We start from the raw sequence: 22,433 nt of genomic DNA, 5'->3' as shown, positions 1-22,433 counted from the left end.
CTGAGCTCTGCTGTGAATGTTGTGAGTTGCCTTTACTCTGGCTGTAAAATGTGGTCACTTGCAGCCAGTTACATGTACCGGTACATACACTCACTGTACCTTTACAATTTTGTAATTTCTTATTGGTCAAGCGAGTCTGTTGATTGACAGTCCAAGCACAGCTGTTATTGGTTTCTCCAACACTCTTCTATGATATTGTCTTGGATTGCATTCTCACTGTTCAATGTAAAATCTACAGTAATTAATTTCACCCTCAACTGTTTACTTTTGCCGTGACCATTTTTATTAGACATCCCATTAGCACCTCTTCAAAAAACAACCAAAGCATTCCATTCCAGACATCTAATTTACCAACTGTCACAATTCTGCAAATAACCCACCTCGGTCTGTGAGATCTTTGGCAAACATTATCAATTCCTGCACAGTTTGGATCAAAGTCACCAAGCATTGATTTGAAGGACGGAGTTCCCCAAACGCATACAACGACATGCTGCCTGAAAGGCTTTAATCAACACCTGTATGTTGATCTTTGACAAAAGGGGTCCTTCAGATTTCGAGCCCCGGTAGACCAGGACACACATTCATGTGTTTTCAGTTTCCCGACTGGTAAACACAGACACTTAAATCCACAAAGGAGTCAGTCCTCTAATTCACCCTACTTCTGTCCAGCAAGTATCAATTTTTGTTTACTCCTACCCAACCGTCAAACAAGAATAAAAAGAACAAAATGTTGCTTGGGTACCCCCCCTACTTGCGTTAGTATCAGATGACACTTTCTGAGTTTTGCTGTGGTAAAGATTGTCAGGAATACATACCGGTAGGCCTAGGCTACAAGTACCAGTAGATATACGGTACATGTACAGTGCTACCGTACATACATGTACATGTGTACAGTTACATGTACATGCACCGGTGCATAAGATCCCATCGTTCAGCTGTGGAAGCTCATTTGTACCAGTGCTTTGATGCTGCTGAGTGTAGTTTCAACTGAATCTATTCTACCCTGACGCACAACTTGTTCTCATATGGATCTTTAAAAACCCAACGTGTGAATCAACTTGGATTACAGCAGAACCTTGCAGAGCATCTCATTGTGGTGTTAGCACTTGGAACTGCAGCAGTCTCAACAGAAGTGATGTGCTTACTGTACATGTTTATAGAGGAGTCTTGTTGAATCTATTTCTTCTCCAGTGGTCACTTGCTGTGTACATGTACATGTATACAGTAGTTGTTTTGCAGTACACAGTATCTGCAGGTAGCGGTATGCATATACGTGCTGCATCTTGGATTTTATTATTGTTTTGCTATGCAGTTGTACCGGTAACTTCATTGCTGCCAATGTACACGTACATGTAGAATTCTATTTGTGTACATGTATTTACAGGGTACTGGTAGATGGGTTGTATACATGTACTGTACATGTTGCTACAGGTGAATGTACAGTGCACACAAATCTCAGAGTAGTGAAACATTCCTACATGTGTGATTATCTATGCAATATAGTTGAACCTTCCTGCACCAACTGAAGACGGACGGGTCTGCACTTACCTTTTGTATTTCAGTGTAACCTCAGCTTCGTCAGGCTGAGAGAATGAACAATACTGCCCTCTTGTGGACAGGCTTTCCCTCTGTCTTAAAGTAGTCTGTTTAATAAGTGACAGCTGTGAACTTTTGTTAACAGTCCAAAGGTTGCTGGAAAGGGATATATATGTGTAGTTTATTGGGACAAGCAAGGACGAGTGGATGAAAACAAAGCAGTTGTCAGGCAATCAAAAAATGCAAGAGAGTTACTGGTAGTTGGGGCTGGTCACAGTGAGCAGAAAAGATTTTCTGATAAGAGGGTTGTTTGGGGGAAATAAGCACCTAACAGAAATCTTGTGATAACACTTTGCAGACTGTAGATGGTTTCACACATTTACCGTAGGTTTAACGGTGATGAAAGTCATGGAAATTTATGGGTGCTGTGTCCACCTTACATGTATACATGTATGTTTTTAGGGTCACGTTGGGAGAGCTTGACACAACTGGCAGAAATTGAATTCTCTGTCGTGGCAGACTGGTGTTGGTTGTATCACACATGATAGCAACAGCGCATTGTTTTTTGCACTGGAGGACGCAGCAACACAGGCATTGTTAGTGTTACCACATTGATTTCCAGTCTTCAGTAACGTCAGAGGAATTTGTGAACGTTGGACAGGACAAAAACATCAGAACAAAAGATACATTAACATATAAGTGGACAGTTTTTGGAAGGCATGGATACCACGAGCACTGTGCAGATTCCTCGGTCGGTTCAGGGACATTGCCATGACCACGGAGAATCCTGGAATAAATTCATCGGACTGGTGCATCACTTCTCAAGTAAATTTGCTGCATGCTTTATTTAAAGTACATGTACATCTTAAACTGTTTGTCTGTAATTTTCCTTTTTTTAAAGGTTTGTGGAAGCACTGTAGTGGTCATTCATTGCTAATGTTTCTTTGCCCTGCCTACGCCTAATTGTCCCTTATTTTAGACTTTTTTGTGATTTTCAGATCCTTTCTAATCTTTGCTTTCTCACCCCTTGTGATAATCCCATGAATTTCTTGAGACACAACACCAGTGTTCACTAAGTGTCACTCACACACATGTATTTGTCCAGCTACAGCAAACATTTCATTATTTTTTTCAAAAGGCCTGGCAGTGAGGCCAGGGTTTTCTTCTTTGTTTTATTTCTCAACCTTTTTGGGGGTAATTTCCAAGGCCATGAGTGTAAAAAAAAATTCTGACATGCATCAGAAAGGATTTCACTTTAACCATCCATGTAATTCACTTCCAGATGTGAATTCAAAAACTATTTGAATGTTTGATTCCAGACTGTACAAGAAATTACAAGCTCTAACAATTGTGTTCTTCCATCAGAGCCGGAATCCTGGAAGCGTGACGTCCAGAAGCAGATTGAGGAGGAGCTTGAACGGCGAGTCCGTGAGGCTTTGGAGACACCGCCATTGGAGCGCATGAGACGTAATCGTCACAAAGCCAAACTCAAACAAATCCAGAGAGAACAAACGTGAGTCCCCCACCACAGTACATGCAGGATCTATATATCCTGATTTACGTATCCATTTGAGTCATTCCAGTACATCTACATGTACGTTTATGAATCCACACAGGTGCTTGAGCAAAGGCAGGTTTTCACATACATGTAGCCTTTACACAAATTTACGCAGATTAATTTTGGAATGCCAGCTTGAGCCTTTAGAAAATATGTACGTGTAAAAGATTTTTTTTTATGAAAAGGTGCATGTAGCGTAAACATTGTAGTAAAAAATGCTTAGATAAGAGTGTGAAAGACTAAAGAATTCCGTAGAAATGATCCTTTAAAATATTTACTGTGTTCATCAGAAATTTAATTTAATTTATGGCACCTCAAACAGATCTATAAGTATTGAAGAATGTGACAACTATGCTCAGACCTTGCCCAACCTACGCAACCTCCATCATCACCGACTCTGGGATTTGCCGGAAACCCCCTACAGCTTCAGTGACTCCCAGAACCGACAAAACCGGTTCTCGCGACTCACTGGCACCCTGCAACCTGGTAACTACCACGACAGTGACACTGAGGATGACAGTGGGGATTCGACGACGGCGGCCAACCGAAATCAGAACAGTACTAGTAGCAGCTGGAGATTACACCCACTGCATCATCACAATGACAACCGCACTGGGGAGAATGGCATATTGGCCACAACTGCTCGGGAGCATGATTCCCTCTCCGAGGAGTCAGACATGGACTCAGAGCAGGCCCGGACCGTGGTGGAGGTCCGGCGGAAGATGTTCCGGCAGTACACGGCCGAGGGATTCAAGTCAGCCCTCCGGAAAGGCAAGAGCCACCTGAAGAAGCTGGGTAGCGGGAAATACGAAGATAAGAACGGCGTAGTGTTGACAATAGACGGGCCATTTTGGCCACCAGAGTGCGGGCCACTCTATCCCAAACCCGAACACCAAAACTTCATTCCTCAAGAGAAGGAACTGCTCGCTGATGCAGGTAAGGTGGTTGCTTTGGTAACTATTCACTGGTGAGCATGGCCACCAGTAGTGCGTTAGTAGCCTGAAATGACCAGCAAAGTGTAAGCTAGTGCGGTGTCCAGTTGAACACCAAAATAGGATTTGCTGTTGTTGCTGCTTATACTGGCAAGTGGGTATTTGACAAAGTTTAGCCTGTAAAGGTCTGGCCACGTTACATTTAAGTTTGTGAAATTGTTTGTATCTTTTTGAACACCAAGACAGTGATTCCAATCATGCAGAAAAACCTGTACAATGAGTGCCGTATCACTGGTAATTCTCTCAATCCTTGCTCGGTTAGTATTTTAATTTTTCCATTAGAAAAGGGAAAGACACAGACAATGGAAAGCTCTGTCATAGTAAACTTATTTCCGATACATATACATGTACATTTACAAAGGCATTGGACCTAGACCATGTCAATATCATTCATTTTGCTCTCACCTGTAAAACAAACAGTTGTGAATGAAAGATACATGTAACGGTATCAGGTTCCCTTTAGGATAATAGGGAAAAACAGATGACTGAAACTGAGAAATTGAACAGTCCGCGACATTGATCATTCCAGAAGCTTATTTGATATTGCCCTCCGGTGTTGCACTGGAGGACATTTCTCTAATTTATTAAATGCATGAGAGCACTCCAATGAAATGGGTTGGACCCTAGAACTCTAGAGCTGAGGAATTAATATCTCAGGAGCTCTGTCATCTCCAGCTTAATGGCCTCATGTACAGTAGTTCGTTTAGAATCGGGTTAGTTGCGATATTTATTGTGTATGAAAGGGGGAAGCTTATCTTCACCCAAGTAATTGAAGTTAACCTTTACAATTAGAGGTTGGTGTTTAGAGTGCATTATGATGCCTACGTGTATTTGGAAAGGTCTGAAACCCACCGGTAATGCACGATACATGTACATCGATGCACTTTTAGGCTACTTTAATTTGTCACCAATCCCTACAAGAGATTTCTAACTTCCGGTAAGTATTTTTAACCCTCTGAGATCTTTTCATGTCTGCTTAGAGATATTGAAAGATTTTGCAGCATTTTTCGGCACGGTCTATAAGATACAATATGACTCCTCACTGCAAAATGCCCCAGAACTCTAGAATTCATATTGTGGTATAAACCAAGATTAAGGCCCTACAGCTCGTAAATGGGTCAGTGTACTTTTAATACCGGTCAACTAATGTACAGAGTGAGTTCAAAGTCTGAACCCATCAACACATGACTTTGCTGTTATCATTGCGACATGTACTTTGATCCAATCAGCTGCTGTACATGTTCAATTATGAAGTACCAAAATTGTTAATACGGTACCTCATGTCCAAGGTAACAAAATTTGGCCACACTGAAAAGTTCTCAGAGTATTAATATACAGGTACAGTACCTTAGCACAGTTCCTTCCCTGTTGGAAAACGTAGTTTCTTGTCCTTATTTAATTTTGATTGCATAAGTTTGTTTGGTTTTGATCCCAAGAAGCAGTTCTAACCGTTGGATGGATTTCAGCATATTACAAATGAATTAGGCCTAAGTTCATGGGTCTGCACACTGTTGCTTGTCAGTTAGAATCTTCCATCCACTTACGTTTATAAAGCCTGGTTTCCATATTGACTTGAGAAATGCAGAGAGCAGTCAAGATGCAAACTGCAACACAGACATACACATGTATGGAAACACGTCAAACAGAAGTGTCATGCACCAATAACCCAGACACGTATGCGCAAACCAGCTTCAGATGGATCGGCAAAGTTGAGCCTGGTTCAACTTTGCTGACTGTCTGCGTTGAGTTGCTGAGCAGCCTATACAAACATGCACGCTGGCATGGCAGTGTTGTTTTGTCCACTTGCATAGGCCTTATGCAGCCCAAATCGTCAAAAAAAAAAACAAACAAACAAACAAACAAACAAACAAAAAATATGTACATCAAAGTGGGGTATCAGTTTGGCTTCAAGAGGTGTTACTGCCACCTAAGGAGGGCATTTTATGCAAATATTTTCCGAGTTGTGGACACCATTTTGTTAGATTTTTTGGTGGAATGACGTAAGGCAGCATCTCTTCCACGACTGTCTGCATCTTGAGGTCTTGCGTGCCATCGGCGTTTGTTACAACCTTAGGGAAACTACAAGTACAAATTTGGGCTGAAGGTGGTTTTATACAACTTTATTAGGCACATTGTGTGTGCCCATGGATTGTGTGCTGTGTTTGTAGAGTTCGTACCCCAGTACCGTACTGTGAGGCTGCCCAGAAAGGTGGATACACACAATTTACATGTATACCAGTATGCTAGGATAAACAGAACCATGAATTTGAGGCACTGCTGTTGCATGCATTTACACATTTACGAGCCAAAAACTTCAGTAGGCTTTTTCCTCTGCATGTTTGTAAATACAGAGACATCCCACCTGCAGACCTCAGATGTTGACTTTTCTTGACATCAGGACAATGCATCATGCATACCCTTCAAATTCTGTTTGCCCTCCTTCGAAAAACCTGACCATTTATTCCTTCCGTCAAATCTAGGGAGATCATCAATCATTTGCATTGTGACCCCCAGGGGGAAAATTCTGTAGTTGATATTGGGGCAATAATCACAATGTATTCATAGACAAGAGGTAATTTTGCTCAAAGGGGAAACAGATTTATCGAACTTTATGAATTATGATATAAATATGTACCTAGCAACGTTACCATTCAGCTTACCTATTTACCGGTAAATTAAATTTGCAAAAGTACAATGTAATACCTTCAGTTTCAAGTCCCAAATGAATCACAAACTTGACAAAGTTTATTGTAATCTTCATATTTCTTGAGAGAAGGGGGTTGATTTTTTTGTTCCTGATCAAATCTGTTTTTTACTTTAAAAGTTGTAAAAGCAGTCCATAGTGCGCTGTCTCAAGGCATGCTACATGTACATGTAATCAACGACCAGTGTTGGTTCAACCTGGCCTCAATGTTAACATAGTATTTGCGGAAAATTAAATATTGAAAAAAATTGTTCATTCACAGCTGCAGGACTTTATACAAAGAAGAAGGCGCTGTCACTTTAAGTTAAACATGTTTTTTTTTCATTAATGCTTGCTGACATTAGTGACCAGTACAATTTTTGTAAAAACAGGATGTTACATGTAACATATCTTTGTAGCAGGTTCATTTCTGTTTTTTAATTTCCTTAGTCCCTGATAATAGCCGCACAGTCCACAGTCAACGCACCAAGTGGTTCCGTCCTTTTGAAGCTACGTCCATTAACATCTTTGACTCTGAGCGTACTTCCAAGGGCACAATACCTCACTCTGTACCCGAAGGATGTCCCCCTAGTCTGGTGTTTGAGTCCCGGTTTGAGTCAGGCAATCTCCGCCAGGCCCGAAGAGTGTGAGTCCGCTCATCTTGTAAACTTGTTTCTGGTTTTATCGTCATCATTCTTTTAGTTTTTAATGTCTTCATTGATCTCAGTCCAGCCATGAAATTCACTGAAACTCTTATTTGTTTCAAAAGTATCTGCCAGATCCTGCAAAATCCTTTGGCTTCATTTCGAAGCATTCACTTCTATCCACCATTTACTTTGCTTAGAGCATAACAGCCCAAGTTTGATCAAGTTTGTATACATGTTTATCCTGTAGAATGGGTCGCGGCAGTGGTTGATGTTGCAAGACTCAAGACAGTACAATCAGAAAATTCCAGGAGATAACAGTTTTGTACAAAAATGTGAGGACTATCGAATACAACTGGTGGGATGGAACATTCAGTCTGTTCAATCTTTTAGTGATTTTTTTTTTTTACTGTTTCCCACAGTGGCCAGTTTGAGTATGATCTGATCCTTAAGACAGACCTCTACACTGCCAGGCACACCCAGTGGTTCTACTTCAGGGTGCAAAAGATGATCCCTGGCATTACCTACAAGTTCAATATCGTCAATCTTCTAAAGAAAGACAGTCTTTACAACCACGGTATGACTGGTATATTAGAAACGACTCCTTGCTACTGAAAGTTCATTGAGCAAGAAAATTTCATTTTATTAACATGTTGAGTGAAGGTACATGTACATGACAGTGAGTTGCCCATGTGAAAATTGTCAGTATCCACATAAGCAGAAAACATAAGCAGAGAAAAGCTTCAGATCAGCCAAGATCTGTAGCAATTTTAGGCTATGTCTGAATATTACAGCTGTGGCTGAGTAGAAACATGTTTGCCTACATGCATTTACATGTAAGCTACTGGCTGACGGCTGCTACCAATTCCCATTGACGAGTACTTTAATGTCAGGCAATCCAACTTTGTACATTGATCAGGATGCCAGACAGGTTTTTCTGATGATGGCACATGCACCTGACCCCAAATCACCTATGTTGTACTTTCATTCAACTGCTTGTACATGTAGGCATGAGACCATTGATGTATTCGGAGCGTGAGGCAGCAAAGAGCAATCTTGGCTGGCATAGGATTGGTCATCATATCAACTACAGTAGAAGCAACGGTTTTCATCGAAATCCATTGCTGCATGTGGACATGGTTTACTACACACTGTCTTGGCAGATGGTGAGATAAACCTAAATTACGAGAGCGTGTTGACTATTATGACCTTAATTGATCTGTGTTTAGCATTTAACTATTTCTCCAATACTGCGCTAAATTTTGGTTATCCTGCAGGAGTTTGCCTATGAGAACGACACCTGTTACTTTGCACACTGCTACCCATACACCTTCACCGATCTCAGGGAGCACATTAACCACCTGCTGTCCGATCCGGAGAGGCGGCGTTGCACCAAACGAGAGGTCATGTGTGAGAGCCGAGCCGGCAATAGCTGTTTTCTCCTGACTGTCACAAACTTTACCGGTGAGCCTCTTTCTCCACTCATCCAACTGTTCTCTCAAGAGATACAACAGCAAATGGTATATGTGGAGCATCTTGAACCGTTTTGAGGGGGGACTTGCCTTTTCAGCATTTTAACATATGAGTGTCATTCTGGAATGGATAAAAATCAGGATTACTCTAGTTGTTGAAGTTTCATTTTTTTTTGCATACATTTGTATTGAAAATTGCTATAATGTCAACTGCATTAAAAACATATCAGTAGCTTACAAGGTATTGAAAAGATACCCTCTAAAAACAACCCTCTGACTAAATATTTTGGAACTGACTAGTTTCTAGGAACTAAATTTAACAGAAGAGATATGCTAGCCTTTTAATTGCTGATCATCTTTGACTCTTGAAATATGAGGAAGTACCTTCAACTCATGAATGACAAGTCTTCTAATCAGCTTTCTTTCTTGTTTTTTTGTGATTCCAGAAAGGCAAACTGCTAACAAGAGGGGTGTGGTGGTGACAGCTCGTGTCCATCCAGGTGAGACCAATGCCAGCTGGGTGATGAAGGGCTTTCTGGACTACATTACCGGATCAGACCCTGTAGCCAAGGTAACCTTTTTGTGTGCTCCAGATCCCTTTGGAGGGGCAGACTGTGGCCCAGTAGTTAGGAGTTGTCATTCATGATCAGAGGGTCAGGGGTGGTCACAAGTTATGTCCTCTCCTTGGGCAAGCCACTTTATCCCATTAGCTTCTCTCCAAACAGGAGTATATATGGTAACGGTATTAGCAGGTGGGCAACCTGCGATAGACTGGCATCCCATTCAGGCAAGAATCAAAATATTCTCAGTCTGTTCTTGCCAAGGAAACCGGAGATAACCAATGGCCTGGTGAGCCACAGTGGCTTAAGACACGCCCCTGAAAGTGCAAGCGGTTGAGGTGCATTCTTTTTCATCAAGTGTCCCTTTCAGTGTTGTAGTCGAGACCATCACAGGACCCTGCACAAGACTAGGCACAAAAATAGGCACTAATAACACGGTGAGCATTGACAAAGGAATGCTTTTGTTGCAGTTCATTCGAATAGCTTGTGGCTTGAATCAGACTGGAGGTCATGTGTTTGTGTTGTGTGCTCTCGTGAAAGTCTTAAGTGGTCTCGACTACAACAATGGCCCCTTTGTTTCAGAGTGTGTCTGAGCAAGGCTTGATCTTTCATGATCTTTCTTGATCTGTCTGCAGGACCTCAGGAAAGCCTTTGTCTTTAAAATCGTCCCAATGCTCAACCCAGACGGTGTCATCGTGGGCAACTATCGCTGCTCGCTCACTGGTCGCGACCTCAATCGCAACTTCCGCCATCCCAAGAAGGAGTCGTTCCCAACAGTTTGGCATACTAAGGAGATGCTAGAGGATTTCTCCAAAGAGACAGAGGTCTGAAAAAAATCCTCTTTTTCCCCCATGGTACCCATCTAGTACCTTTTATCTTTTTCTTCCTTGGGAGAGTAGGCTATGCGTATTTCTTTACAGGCCCACACTTAACATATTTTCACCTACCTCTAGGCTATTCATGTAGTTTCAAACTTTTTTCCTACAAAATGGATTTAATGGATATTTTGGGTGCCCTTATTAAAGTTGTCATTTCTTTTATGTTCCATATTTCTGTCAAAGATTCCTGAAATTGTATTATTCTATTCATGACCTTCGTCATTTGCACCTTTATTTCAGTGGACGTTCTGCGTTCACATCCTTTGTTCACATTCTTGTCATTTGTCACCTTCAAGGTCATAGCAACAAACCCAGTTCCTTAACATACACGTATAGACTATAATGAAAACTGCTGTAATTTTGGTATATCTGATAACAGGTCCTCGTCTACTGTGATCTTCACGGTCACAGTCGCAAGCACAACGTCTTCATTTATGGCTGTGACAAGAATGGCAAAGAGATAGATGCTGCCTCTTTCCTCTACCAAAGGCTCTTCCCGTTCCTCATGGCACGTGAGGTGTGTTGTTTAACACTCTACTACTAAAAGCATTTGTGAGAAAACATCTTGCTTATGGACACAAGCGTCGTGGACCCTTAGTTGTACCTATATCCCTTTTTTGGGGGAAATTCAGTTGGCAGCTTATATATGTTTATATATAGTATAATATGCTTATGTTTGTCTTGTCATCTGTAGGCCCCTGACAAGTTCTCCTTCCACGGCTGCAAGTTCCATGTAAAGCGATGTAAGGAGGCAACAGGCCGTGTGGTGATGTGGAGAGAGCTCGGGATCAATAATTCTTTCACGATGGAGGCAACTTTCTGTGGTTCCAAGGATATCAGACGGTAAGAGCGCACTAGATATAAAAAAATAATAACAATAATGACAGTAATCCTTCAAATTTCTTGTTGGATTTGTTCACTAATTTGAACAAAATACATGTAATTAGAGGTATCTAAAATCACATCCTAGTTATCACCGCCTGGCTAAGGAGAAGTTAAGTGTAACTTTCACACAAATGTTTTTCTCTGTTTTGTTTTTTAGGGAAGATACCCCTCGTCATTTCAACCTTTCCGACTTTGAGGATCTCGGCCGTCATTTCTGCGAAGCCCTTATGGTGTATCACAAGGCGCAAGAAAACAAAAGGTACACCAAACCAGTGCGTATATCATTCAAGCAACAATGGAAGCTAAGCAATCCGTGTGAAACCGATGATTAATGTTGCGACAAAGTGTCTTGCCTGAGAACATACTGCCATCCTTCAGGTTGAACTCAAACCTCCCAATTTGAGGAATTACCCACAAGATTTTGCATTCTCTGCCCTCAACCATGAGTCTTCATCTCCTCAGTGGAGTACAGATATGAAAACCATTCCTCTGCGTTCTCTAGTTTACCCCTGAACCCCACGACGTTTTCACTAGGAACTTTCCCGAATTCTTGCAGATCCAGCAGTGTATGACATGAACAATATTGAAGGACCAAGCATTACGCAAAGCAATGGTGACTATACGCCAACTGTACCGACAAGTTCTCCAAAGTCATTCATAATCATGCCAAATCCTCTAAAATAACTCAAAACCATAAATTTGACTTTTAATGACTTGGTTTACTGAGCTTAAATAGAATTGAATAGCATCAACTAAACACCCGTCTTTTTCAACCGTACCACTTGACCTCTGCATCTCTTTCCACCCCTCCTTACCAGCCTCCATTCCGAACTCATCTTGGAACTGACCAGAGAGATTACCCACCAAGTCCTGGAGAGCCGAGGCCTCCTGCCCCAGCAGCTGCTAGCCCCCTATGGCAAGGGAGCCCAAGACAACAAGAACAAAGGTACCAGTGAACTGTTCGTACTCCCAAACATCTAGACTTACCACATAGTGCCCCATGTGGTAATGTTTGCACCATCCTTTGAAATGGTTCATTCCATCTTTCATAAAAATGCAAATTAAGACAAAGTTTCAGTGTCTGAACTTCCAAGAAACCAGCAAGCACTGTTACAATATGTGTAGCTATTGGAACTTCAATTTCCAAGACTATAATAAAGTGCACTGGTGTTTTTTAGCTTTAATAAGGGCCAACCTCCAATCAGCAACGTCATGCTTGTGAATGGTCTGGTGTCCTTATACCATTTTCAGCAATTGTTAGCAGTGCATTTGCCCTGAGTGCTGACTTATTGAGAACAGGCATCATTATCTCTAGCCTGGAGATATCAAAGCCAAAGATGTATGAAGCAGGTTGTGCCAGAATCAGCTGGCCGCATCAAACAGTAAACATGTATGACTATGGGAAGTGGCTGCATTTTCTAGCTAATGACCTCCATAGGTCTGCATGTTATTTCCAGCCGTAAGCATAACTGTTGGACTTGGTCACATTTTTTAAAAATCATTTTTCCAGATTTTCAAAATTTGTCTTGCAAGTGGTTAGGTCCTTTGTTAAGCTGAGGTATGCACAATTTGGTATCATATCTTTCATATCAGATGGTACTACGAATTCTCAGGCCAAACTGAGCTCCTCTGAAATAACTGACAAAGTTGCATCACTGAACGATCCCAGTGCACCAAGCAAAGTGCCCCCCAGTGGCCATGACAAACCAGGTCAGCTGGTGCGCAGCCTGGAAGGGAGACTAGAGACAATGCGCATGATTGACGCTTTGAGCTCAGAGACTATACAGGGGTGCATCGGCATCCTGCAGGATCTGCACGCCATGAAGGACTTCACAGAGTCAGAGTAAGGAAAATGCAAGAGCTTGGAACTTTCCCTGGAAAAATCTTTGTTTTGTGTGAAAAGTGTCAGCATTGTAGTCAAGACTGTCACAAGACCTGTCGCAAGTATTAGGGTGAATAACATAGGAATGCTTTTGTTGCAGTTCATTTGGATAGCTTGTGACTTGACGTCCGACTGATGGTCTTGTGTTAGTTTTGTAATGGTCTAGTGGAGTCTTGTGATGGTCTTAAGGGGGGTCTTAATTTTATGGGGTTCTACAGAGTTTGTATGCAAAGAAACTTTGGGTGTGACATGACGAGTTGCTTCTACACTTTAAACATGAAGATTTTAAGAGCCAACCAAGTCACAGAATTAATTTAGACTGATTTGGAATAGAAAGTTCAACAAATTATATGGTAGAGCATGCAGTATTAATGTTCATTTTGAAGTTATGTAAACTCATAGAGAGAGGACGTCACATCACTTTGGGTATGTGTTCCATGCAGGAACAAGAGATAGTGAGTGTTTTTATTTTTTTAACGTAGAAACAATGTTTCCTTGGTAGGAACATACCATAAGCACTCACATACAAGTTCATCCACGCCATGCACAGGCCACACCCAGCACACATGATCAACGTCTCTTGTACTGGTATATGTACAGTCGTCACATGTGCACTGTGTGCCAAGTTCAAATGGTCCCCACCAGCCTCTATATTCTTTGCTGGTAATACATGTGGGTGACTTCATGCTAAAATTGTAAGGACAAATTCTTAAAAGTTATAGCAAAATTTCCATTTTTCATTGTGTTGTATGTATCAAAAAGTTAGAGGGCCCAACGTTTCAATCCTAACAGAATTTTTCTCAAGGCATCTTAGGTTCTGTTAGGACTGAAATGTCAGGTACTCCCACTTTTATTTAACACCTCTTGTCTCCACAGCTCAAGTGACAGTGACAGCGCCTCTGAGTCGGAGGCCCCTCCCGCCCCAGAGGCTGATGATGACAAGCAAGATGAGAAGAAGAAGAAAAAGAAGAAAGGGAAACACCGTTCCAAGAGCATGCCGGTGAGTTGATGAGATCAGAGCATGCTGGTGAGTTGATGAGATCAGAGCATGCCGGTGAGTTGATGAGATCAGAGCATGCCGGTGAGTTGATGAGATCAGAGCATGCTGGTGAGTTGATGAGATCAGAGCATGCCGGTGAGTTGATGAGATCAGAGCATGCCGGTGAGTTGATGAGATAAGAGCATGCTGGTGAGTTAATGAGATCAGAGCATGCTGGTGAGTTGATGAGATAATAGCATGCAGGTGAGTTGATGAGATCAGAGCATGCCGGTGAGTTGATGAGATCAGAGCATGCCGGTGAGTTAATGAGATCAGAGCATGCCGGTGAGTTAATGAGATCAGAGCATGCCGGTGAGTTGATGAGATCAGAGCATGTCGGTGAGTTGATGAGATAAGAGCATGCCGGTGAGTTAATGAGATCAGAGCATGCCGGTGAGTTGATGAGATCAGAGCATGCCGGTGAGTTGATGAGATCAGAGCATGCTGGTGAGTTGATGAGATAATAGCATGCCGGTGAGTTGATGAGATCAGAGCATGCCGGTGAGTTGATGAGATAATAGCATGGCGGTGAGTTGATGAGATAATAGCATGCCGGTGAGTTGATGAGATAAGAGCATGCTGGTGAGTTAATGAGATCAGAGCATGCCGGTGAGTTGATGAGATCAGAGCATGCCGGTGAGTTAATGAGATCAGAGCATGCCGGTGAGTTGATGAGATAAGAGCATGCCGGTGAGTTGATGAGATAATAGCATGCCGGTGAGTTGATGAGATAATAGCATGCCGGTGAGTTGATGAGATCAGAGCATGCCGGTGAGTTGATGAGATCAGAGCATGCCGGTGAGTTGATGAGATCAGAGCATGCCGGTGAGTTGATGAGATCAGAGCATGCCGGTGAGTTGATGAGATAAGAGCATGCCGGTGAGTTGATGAGATCAGAGCATGCCGGTGAGTTGATGAGATCAGAGCATGCTGGTGAGTTGATGAGATAAGAGCATGCTGGTGAGTTAATGAGATCAGAGCATGCTGGTGAGTTGATGAGATAATAGCATGCCCATGAGTTGATGAGATAAGAGCATGCTGGTGAGTTAATGAGATCAGAGCATGCTGGTGAGTTGATGAGATAATAGCATGCCCATGAGTTGATGAGATAAGAGCATGCTGGTGAGTTGATGAGATCAGAGCATGCCGGTGAGTTGATGAGATAATAGCATGCCAGTGAGTTGATGAGATAAGAGCATGCTGGTGAGTTGATGAGATCAGAAGTGTGAGAACCTTGACAACCACAAGAGTTTTCATACACCCAAGGGCCATAGTAGTAAAATTATTCTCTGATGCTGAAAAAGAGGATCTTGTTTGGTGATTTGTTTCTATACACGCTGTAATTAGAGTAACTTCTTAAATCATCTCTATGTCTCACACCCCCCCCCAAATTCAGAATTTGTTGTTTTAAGAAGCATGCAGCATTGTGTCTCAGTAACTTACATCACAAAGTACACAGCAATGTTTGAGTGTGGCAGCTGGCAATCAAAGCAATGCATGTCTTCTGCATTTCTGTGTGCTATCAAGTGTCCACTTTGCCAGAGAGATTGGCAAAGTATTGTTTTTGATGTATCAGTGTTTGAGAAAGAAATGCTGAAATTGTGTTATGCAAGATACATTGTAGAATGAGTTGTCAATCATGCACAAATGTTAGTCTTGCACATTTTATGTGTTATTCAAATAGTCGTTTTTTTTTTTTGTTTTTTAAAACTCTATGAAAACTTGCAATATTCAAGAAATGTTTTCCCAGCATTTCAGCGTGATTAACATATACTTGAGAAAAAAAATCACTCACCTGTGCTGGCTCTTGCTATCCCACAATGCTTACCGTTGCTTGGTGGTCTCAGCAGACTTTGCCTGAGGCAGTGACTGGGGTAATCAAAAAGAGAAAACACAAGGTAAGGTGGTTGAAGTGAAATTAAAAACTTGTTTTCCTGTTTTTGCAGAGTTTTTTCTTCACCTGCAGGCTGCTTTCATAGTAGAGATAAAAAAATTGTTCTTTCAATTTGTGACATTTTTTACATGTGTGTTCTGTGCCTGATATCAGTGTAATGTTCACTGTTTGATTTCTGTGCCCTTAGATCAGAACTAGTGATCAAAATTAACTTTTTAAATGAAAATTAGGAATTATAGGAGACACGTGACAAGGTCATTGTTAGAGCATCATCTTTTGTCAATATGCAAGGGAGTGCTTGTTTTTATCTCGGTTTGAGACTGTGATTTAGACTCACGTCTTAAGTCCAAAGTCTGTGCTCATAATTCAATCGTGTTTATATTCTTTTACCCATTTGTTTTTAATTCACTTCATAAACAAAATGGTTATGCTATAGCAGTTTATCTTAATCAGTCAACCTGTGTGGTCACTAGTCTCCCAGTTAGAAGCAGAACAGTTTTGTCAGTGGAATATCAAGTCAGTAATCCCATACATAAATTTGACTTTAAAAGTGCAACAAAACAAAGAATTCCCCAAATGTCTTTACGTCCTAGTTAGTGTTGGTCATGAGTGGAGCATTGTTTAATCCATAACTCCTTCCAGACCATCCATGTTTGTCAAAGTTATCCAGGTTGACCAACAGTAATCCACCCATATCCTTCAAAATCCACAAAGAGGTTTTCACAGATTCTGTGGGATTTAGGAAAGATTGGGCCTTGAAAGCACCTTAAAAGTTTAGAAAGCAAAGAATGGGCTGTTAAAGGTGGTGTACACTATTGGTTTTTGGTCGTAATTTCACAAGATTGGCTGATTGCGGTGTGTAATATTCACTGCAACTTACATTCCACTCACTTGTTTCATGATTGAGTCAACTGCTTTGTGAAAAATCCAGAAGAACAGCGTGGCATTTTCAATGCTTAAATTGAAGGTCTTGTAGTTTATCTTGCGTAAAATCTATGGATTATAGGGCATTCCTAGTACAAGCAAATATCGTCCGCGGGGTCAGGGTGGGAAACAAGCATGACAGGTTCTCATTCCCTTAAAAAAGGAGCATTTTTCAATGGCTAGGAGTAATCAGTGAATTTACCTTGGAGTGATGGGCCTCCTTGACAATGTAGCATTGCGGATTCATGGAAAAAGTTCATCCAGGAACACAGCAGTCGACTCGTGTCCTTGACATTGAAATGAGTAGACCTGTATGATAATGTAGGTGCGCATGCGATCGTGTTTATAACGGCACTTTCATGTCAGTTCACACGTCGATGAAAGTCTAAAGCACTATTCATAGTTGAGTCATTAATAATTATAAGTAAAAAAGAATTATGTCTTAAAACAAGGGAGGAATAACGTGTGGAAATCACACTTTTTGTCGACGAAAATCATCGTGCTCAGAAACAGCCGCCATATTGGATCATACCATTATTATCTAGGGTTGATTTTGAATTTGCAAAGTTTTCCATTAAAAACCTTTCCTTAAATAAAATTCAACTTCACACAGATCCAAGTTATTTTCTACTTTACGCCTAACACTCAGGTTTCTATCATTTCAGTTCACAGTGTTTTTGGTGAAAGAACGTCAGGATATTTTTGGCTGCTTTTAGGTTTATCCGTTCAATAATTGAGACTCCCACAACATCTGCAAACACTACATATAAGAAATTTGGCGCCTGTTGAAGGATGTGGTGTGCGAAGTGAAATTAACTCTATTACGATGGTCGGCCGACCATCGTAATAAAAGAGAAAAAAATTTTTGTTTTTTTCAAAAACTACGTCATTCTGGGTGATAATATTTTACAGACTGATTGAGACTGTTGTGTACTTTTTTTCAAGTAAGATACCTGTATTTCAGGATTATTCGGTAGTCCGATTTTGGGGATTTTACCAATGGTGTACACCACCTTTAAAGCTTTCCCTATTCAGTGGTGAATTTTTTAGGATTTAGGAAAGTTCCAGCAAAAATGCGTAGATTATAACTCTTAACATCATTTAAAGTGTATTTGTACTGCATGTGTAAGTTTAATTGGCCAAGAACATCATCCCTTGTGCAAAGCCATTAAATGTTCAACTAAGAAATGCCACCATCAACTATTAACCATCTACTTATCCATTCTTCCATTGATCCACCTGTCATCCTCCATCTTACAATTCTGCTCACTTCCTATCAATTCATCTGTATTCATCCTCTCAAATCCATAACTGACTCTACTCCCTTATCCCCATCCAACCACCTTGTGTCTCTTATGTCTCCACAAAATCCCCGTTGTCACCCATCCTGAAATCATGCCCTGAATCTTCTCCGTTTTCTGTTCATTCTGTCACCTCTTCCCTGACCTACGCCACACTACCTTCCTCCTTATCCCATCTTTTCCTGTTTGTACCCTCTTTTGCCATCCTCTGATTACTCCAATTACCATCTACTAGAAAGCCCACTCCATCCCCCATGGATCATGTGATTTTGTGTGCTTCCACGATGTAAGTTAACTTCATTGTAATCACGTGTATGAACTAATTTCAGACATTTCATTATTATGTCCATTATCATTATGTAAAGCTGAATGTAATCCTAACTTCAGTAAAAAAAACTTCACTAACAGGAGTCCAAATTTTGTTTCCACATGGTTATCACCGGCATTGGCATTTGTTTCTGCTACGTGCTGGCTTGTGATACTGAGTTTTGTTGTTTTCCAGCTTCACAACAAATTTTCAAGAATTTGGAATTACACAAACCGATCGTTACTTAACTTGATCGGTTAGAATTAAAAAGTCCCATTTTAATGTGGTAATAGATGTTGATTAACAAGTGAAATGTTTGATTATTCCAGGCCTCAAGAACCTACTCTCTACCTGATCATGGTGCCTCATTTGTAACCCGTGGTGTAGGTGGAATTCTTTCGCTGCGTCTTGTGTGCAATTTGCAGTGGCTTTTTTGTCATGTTTTCTACATGTAGTCAGGGTTCCAGACCGCCGTTAAGGCACACACAGCCCACTAGCTTTTTCATTGAGCCCTAATGTTGTTTTTTATGCCAGTTGCTCTTAACTGCCTAAAGCTTTTGACCACAACCTAGTTGACAGTAAAGCAATCATGGGTGTGCCTGTCATGTCCCCTTTGTGATTGTGTTTGTTTGCTTTACAGATTTGGACGAGTCCAGAATGTTTGTAGAATGTTTTTGTTTGTAATTTGTCGTGTTTCACTTTTGAGTTTATTTCACAGTTGTCACTCATTAGTCACAGACATAGGAAGTTACAGGTAGCTTGTTTTTCCTGTTTGCAGTGAAGCTTAGATGGACCCAGTAAATTGAGTATTATATCTTCATTTTTATCAGTACCAATTTTATCGTCAGTGTAAATGTAGATTATAAGCAGCAAATCAGGAACAAATGCATTTCATTTGAGAATTGTAAAATATGCAGATCATCGCCAGTGTAGTGCATTCATCATACTGCACAGTTTGATCCACAAGTACCTGTTGTCATGACAACACAAAGGTTGCCACAATGTACCTGTCTTGCACCCATGTTGTCAGACTGTTGCCACTGTGCACCAATTTCTTTGGAGCACTAGTTTGTCGGGATTGTCGTCATAACACACATGTTGCTATAGACTGCCTTTCTACATGTACCTGTTGCCACCGTGCCCTCACCCACAATTATGGACTAACTTTTAATTCACCACATCATCCTGTCCATCACATTCACTTTAGTTCATTCCTTCAGTGATGCCTTCATTGTTTTTGATACAGTGGAATGCTACTTTAACGGACACAGTGGGGTCCACACAAAATGCTTGGTATAGCAGTCGTTTGGTATAGTGATTTTTCAGTCACAGTTGGACCTGTTCTGAACTCTGGCCAATTCAGATGTGTGTGTGTGGCCTGTCCCACTAATGTTTCGGTGTTAGAATTTTGGGCCAACATGTACATTAAAAAAAAATGAATTAAAATTTCAGAAGTTTTTATAATCACAAAATGAAAATCAAGCTATCGTTGAGTCATCGTTTTGCATGCAAAATGCAGTATGGTTACACTAGTTCCTGTAACCAAAACGGAACTTTAAGAGTAAACAGGCTGTGCTGGGAACCATTCGAATACAGTGGCACTAGAGATGCATATACATGCATGTCCAAAGCGTTTTGGAAAATGATCGAAATCAGCAAGGTATTTATTGAAGATTTCTGCAAGTTAAGTAACAAATGTCATGATCTCTCTGCATATCTGTTCTCTATTTTGGTAATTTTTCTAAGGTCAAAGCTCCCGGCTTTGTGGCAATTATCATGCAAACTTTTCTGCACCAGAGTCACCCAGTGTTCCACACACATGCTCGGCAGCCAGTCTGCATGGCAGCCCGTCCACACACACACACACACATGTGCAGTGTAGGCCACCCGTCAACACTAGACACCGCACCACATGTTGGCTGTTGTCTCATCATAAAAATGATTTCCCTCGACTTTCCAGTAATACCACCATCAGTCCTGAATATGTTTTTCATATTTAAAGCATAATCCAATATTCCGTAAATGTACATCAAAACATTGGGAGCCAAGGGGATGTTCAGTATATCCGAATGTTTAGTATAGCAGTGTTCATTACAGTGATATTCCACTGTATACATGTAGACATACAAACACTATGAACTAAAGAAAGCAGTCTTGCATAATAAGACATTCAGACACTTCTTGCATTGTGTGAAGGACCAGACTACAGTTATGTTTGAAAAGTTGGGTTTAAGGGATGAGTAATATCCCCAGGTTTGACATGAAAAGATTTGAATTGCATGTTGCGATGAGGTAATCCTCTTGTTCTGTCTTTTTTATTCTATCGTTTTTCTCTTCATTGCCACCTTCACCCTTCCTTTGCATGCTGACCTATTCACCCTGGCAACTGCATCATCATCGTCGTCATTGACAGGACGGTAAACTCCATCTCAAATTGGCCCTCAAGGCCCAAGAACACCACCACCAGGGACTCCCCTCCATTCCCACGGCCGACCATCCGACGGCCGCGGCCCCACCCAAATCCTACCAAATCTATGCCCTCCAGGGGGACCTGAGCCCTGGCAGCCTTGGGCCTGATGTCCGCCCCTTCCGCATGGCCTGCCATGGCAAGAGCCGTGTTAGCTCCTATGACGAACGTTTCGCCCAGCTTTGCAGGCGAGGCCGAGATGAGTCTGGCCCGACGCTCTACCGCCTTGTGGAGCCACGAACCATCGAGATGCCACTGGAAGCTGAACAGCGCATCAGTAACTTGGAGGAGCCTGATACCAGCTATGGATTCCTGCCAAGCATTGGTGCCCTGTACTACGATGAAGAACTAAACGTACTTTGACATCTGCTCTTGCTTCACAGCTGTCTTCCTTTGCTAACTCAGCCTCCTCAAACCTAAATGAACTCAACTTCTCCCACTTGCACAGTTAAAGATGAACTTTGCAGCTTTCTTGCCTGCATCATAACATCAAACACGTCAAACTAACTCCAATGTTTGTTTCATGCCATGGTTGATAGTTCCTTGACAACTTGGAACCTGACAGCACTCACTGTACAAGAGCACAGCAGTACACAGCAGGCAACTGCAATGAAATAAATAGCATGCAGTGCACTGCAGTAAGCCCAATGCACAGCAGTATACCACAGTGCACAGCAGCAAGCACCGATGCACAGCAGTATACTGCAGTGCATAGGAGCAAGCACCAATGCACAGCAGTATACTGCAGTGCATAGGAGCAAGCACCAATGCACAGCAGTGTACCGCAGTGCACAGCAGCATACTGCAGTGCACAGCAGCAAGCACCAAAGCACAGCAGTATACTGCAGTGCACAGCAGCAAGAACCAATGCTCAGCAGTATGCCGCAGTGTACAGCAACAAGCACCAATGCACAGCAGTGCACTGCAGTAAAGCCTTGGGCAAGTTCAAGTGCTTTTGAACAATATTGCTTTTGAACAGTGCACACGGGCAATTCAGTTACACTCGAATGACCCTAGTCGGTCATTATTACTCATATTTCACCATTGGCTGCGATTCTTGCAGCGTATATGGTCTTTGAAATCTCGTACAAATATTTTCATGTGAATGGTTCCCTATGTAATGATAAATGAAATCGGCTATTGATAACCAGCAGTGACGTGGTCTCAAATGGTTGACTAGATGGTCCAAACCATCCATTGTTCAGGTGGTGTTAGTCGAGTTATAATTAACCACAGTCGTCGCTTGAACTTGCTCCCTAATGCAGAGTAGTAAACTGCAGTAAAGCACCAATGCATAACGGTACATTTCAACAAGCACAGCACTGCCCAGGCTTTCAGTGTGGTAAGGGGACAATTTCTTTTGTAACAAAAGTCGGAACAGAGTTATTGGAAAAAGTTTGGTCCCATAACC

At 41.6% G+C, this 22,433-nt stretch overlaps 1 protein-coding gene across 22 annotated transcripts in view; it reads left to right on the top strand.

Annotated features, from left to right (window-relative positions):
* The window catches only part of LOC110987635 (uncharacterized), a 41,763-nt gene that overhangs the window by 13,031 nt on the left and 6,299 nt on the right, over nucleotides 1-22,433 (top strand). For 2 of the 22 annotated variants that reach the window (XM_087132775.1, XM_087132754.1), the window contains 18 exons: nucleotides 2,902-3,049; nucleotides 3,417-4,030; nucleotides 7,220-7,415; nucleotides 7,836-7,990; nucleotides 8,422-8,579; nucleotides 8,691-8,877; nucleotides 9,332-9,456; nucleotides 10,081-10,269; nucleotides 10,703-10,840; nucleotides 11,018-11,166; nucleotides 11,366-11,467; nucleotides 12,027-12,154; nucleotides 12,802-13,051; nucleotides 13,967-14,090; nucleotides 15,977-16,027; nucleotides 18,484-18,534; nucleotides 18,885-18,938; nucleotides 20,969-21,376. In XM_087132775.1, coding sequence (XP_086988901.1) covers nucleotides 2,902-3,049; nucleotides 3,417-4,030; nucleotides 7,220-7,415; nucleotides 7,836-7,990; nucleotides 8,422-8,579; nucleotides 8,691-8,877; nucleotides 9,332-9,456; nucleotides 10,081-10,269; nucleotides 10,703-10,840; nucleotides 11,018-11,166; nucleotides 11,366-11,467; nucleotides 12,027-12,154; nucleotides 12,802-13,051; nucleotides 13,967-14,090; nucleotides 15,977-16,027; nucleotides 18,484-18,534; nucleotides 18,885-18,938; nucleotides 20,969-21,376 — 3,227 coding nt within the window. Of the gene's footprint in view, nucleotides 1-2,013; nucleotides 2,362-2,901; nucleotides 3,050-3,416; nucleotides 4,031-7,219; nucleotides 7,416-7,835; nucleotides 7,991-8,421; nucleotides 8,580-8,690; nucleotides 8,878-9,331; nucleotides 9,457-10,080; nucleotides 10,270-10,702; nucleotides 10,841-11,017; nucleotides 11,167-11,365; nucleotides 11,468-12,026; nucleotides 12,155-12,801; nucleotides 13,052-13,966; nucleotides 14,091-15,976; nucleotides 16,028-18,483; nucleotides 18,535-18,884; nucleotides 18,939-20,968; nucleotides 21,377-22,433 lie in introns of those variants that run through there. The other 20 variants (XM_087132776.1, XM_087132755.1, XM_087132757.1 and 17 more) reach the window with 20 other exon arrangements.

Source organism: Acanthaster planci, linkage group LG02, assembly GCF_054643075.1.
Source record: "Acanthaster planci isolate LZ-2023a linkage group LG02, COTS_SCS, whole genome shotgun sequence".
In the NCBI taxonomy this organism is placed as follows: domain Eukaryota; kingdom Metazoa; phylum Echinodermata; class Asteroidea; order Valvatida; family Acanthasteridae; genus Acanthaster; species Acanthaster planci.
This window is presented reverse-complemented; position numbering and strand designations above follow the sequence as displayed.